The following is a 1,272-nucleotide window of genomic DNA, read 5'->3' as shown; positions in this document are numbered from 1 at the left end:
TACACTGCACTTTACATCCCTTGACTATTGTTATAACTGTCAACTAGTATTTCTTAATCCCCTTCCCCTTCCCCTTTTCACTCATCCCCCCCAAGCCCCCTTCCATCTGCAGCCATCAGTTTGTTCCTCAGTATCTATGAGTTTCTGTTTTCAGTTCCAGATTCTTCACATTCTTTATGTGTATGTGTAATCAAATTCTAATCTCAGTCTTGGGCACCATTTCTCAGTTAGGGAATGATGGGAATAACTGTTTAGAAAGGTTATATAAATCTCAATCTGGGAAGAAGAGCCTAGCTCAGATGCCTCAATAGGTGAATCCAAAGCCAGCAGCAACATGTCTTGCTAGGTGCGAGGCCAACTGTGGAGGGAGAGCTTCGCACTCTGGCCGCCAGGGGGAGTGTGAGTTTCCCGAGCTCGGTTGTCTGAGTCAGCGTGGGCGTGGGCGTGGGCGTGGGCGTGGGCGTGGGCGTGGGTGTTGATGTGAGCGACAACTACCTGGCCCCGCATCCATGTCTTTTAGGTTGCAGGGTCGTGTTTGAGGACATGGGCGACAAGTATGCTACTCTGCGGCGGGCCCAACTGCATCTGGATTTCATCCACGCCAACTCGTGAGTGCTGGGTAGAGTATGAATAGGCAGGAAGGGAGTCTCCACACAGTGAAGAGTTTGGTCCATCTCCTAGTGAAATACTCTGTTTGGGCGAGGAGGGCTTGGTATTATTGATTTATGGAAATATTTGTTTCTTTAAAGTTGATTGCTTTAAAAAGAAAAGCAGTGAAAAATGATAAAGATATATATTCTAGGCCAGGCTAAACCTTTTCTTTTTTTTCCCCATTAACAGCGCATAGTAGGAATTAACATTTAACAAGACTATTTAATTGTAGGGAAGCAGAATCCTTCTACCAAGGTTGCCTATCTCTAGTGATGTCTCTGCCCAACACATTGACATTTTAAAGATTAAAGTTGCTTCCATAGAGTAATTTGTTTATTGATTCCAGCCTCTGTGGCCTCCAGAGCTTTCGAAAAATGGAATTCTATCTCTGAAGATAGAATTCTCACATTTTAGTTATTACAAGGACACTCTTGCTTCTCTGTCAGGCTCAGATGTCTTCTGGCTACTCATTAGGTGTTATTTCAAATACTCAGATTGCAGAGGCAGATGACAGAGATTTTCTATTCCATCAGTCATTTCAAACACAGCAAAGAATAGCAGAAAGTGCTGTATAATTCACAGTGGTATTTTTTTTTTCGGGAATCTTATAGTAATTTGGAT

General features: G+C 43.2%; 1 protein-coding gene across 1 annotated transcript in view; it reads right to left on the bottom strand.

The window, feature by feature from the left end:
* The window catches only part of CUNH3orf85 (chromosome unknown C3orf85 homolog), a 38,668-nt gene extending 38,161 nt beyond the window's left edge, over positions 1-507 (bottom strand). The window contains exon 1 of the mRNA XM_025051404.1: positions 381-507. Coding sequence (XP_024907172.1) covers positions 381-507 — 127 coding nt within the window. The remainder of the gene's footprint in view (positions 1-380) is intronic.
* Between the last annotated feature and the right edge of the window lie 765 nt (positions 508-1,272).

This window comes from Pteropus alecto, unplaced genomic scaffold, assembly GCF_000325575.1.
Source record: "Pteropus alecto unplaced genomic scaffold, ASM32557v1 scaffold270, whole genome shotgun sequence".
NCBI classification, from domain to species: domain Eukaryota; kingdom Metazoa; phylum Chordata; class Mammalia; order Chiroptera; family Pteropodidae; genus Pteropus; species Pteropus alecto.
The sequence above is the reverse complement of the archived record's forward strand: the minus strand, read 5'-3'. Positions and strand labels throughout refer to the sequence as shown.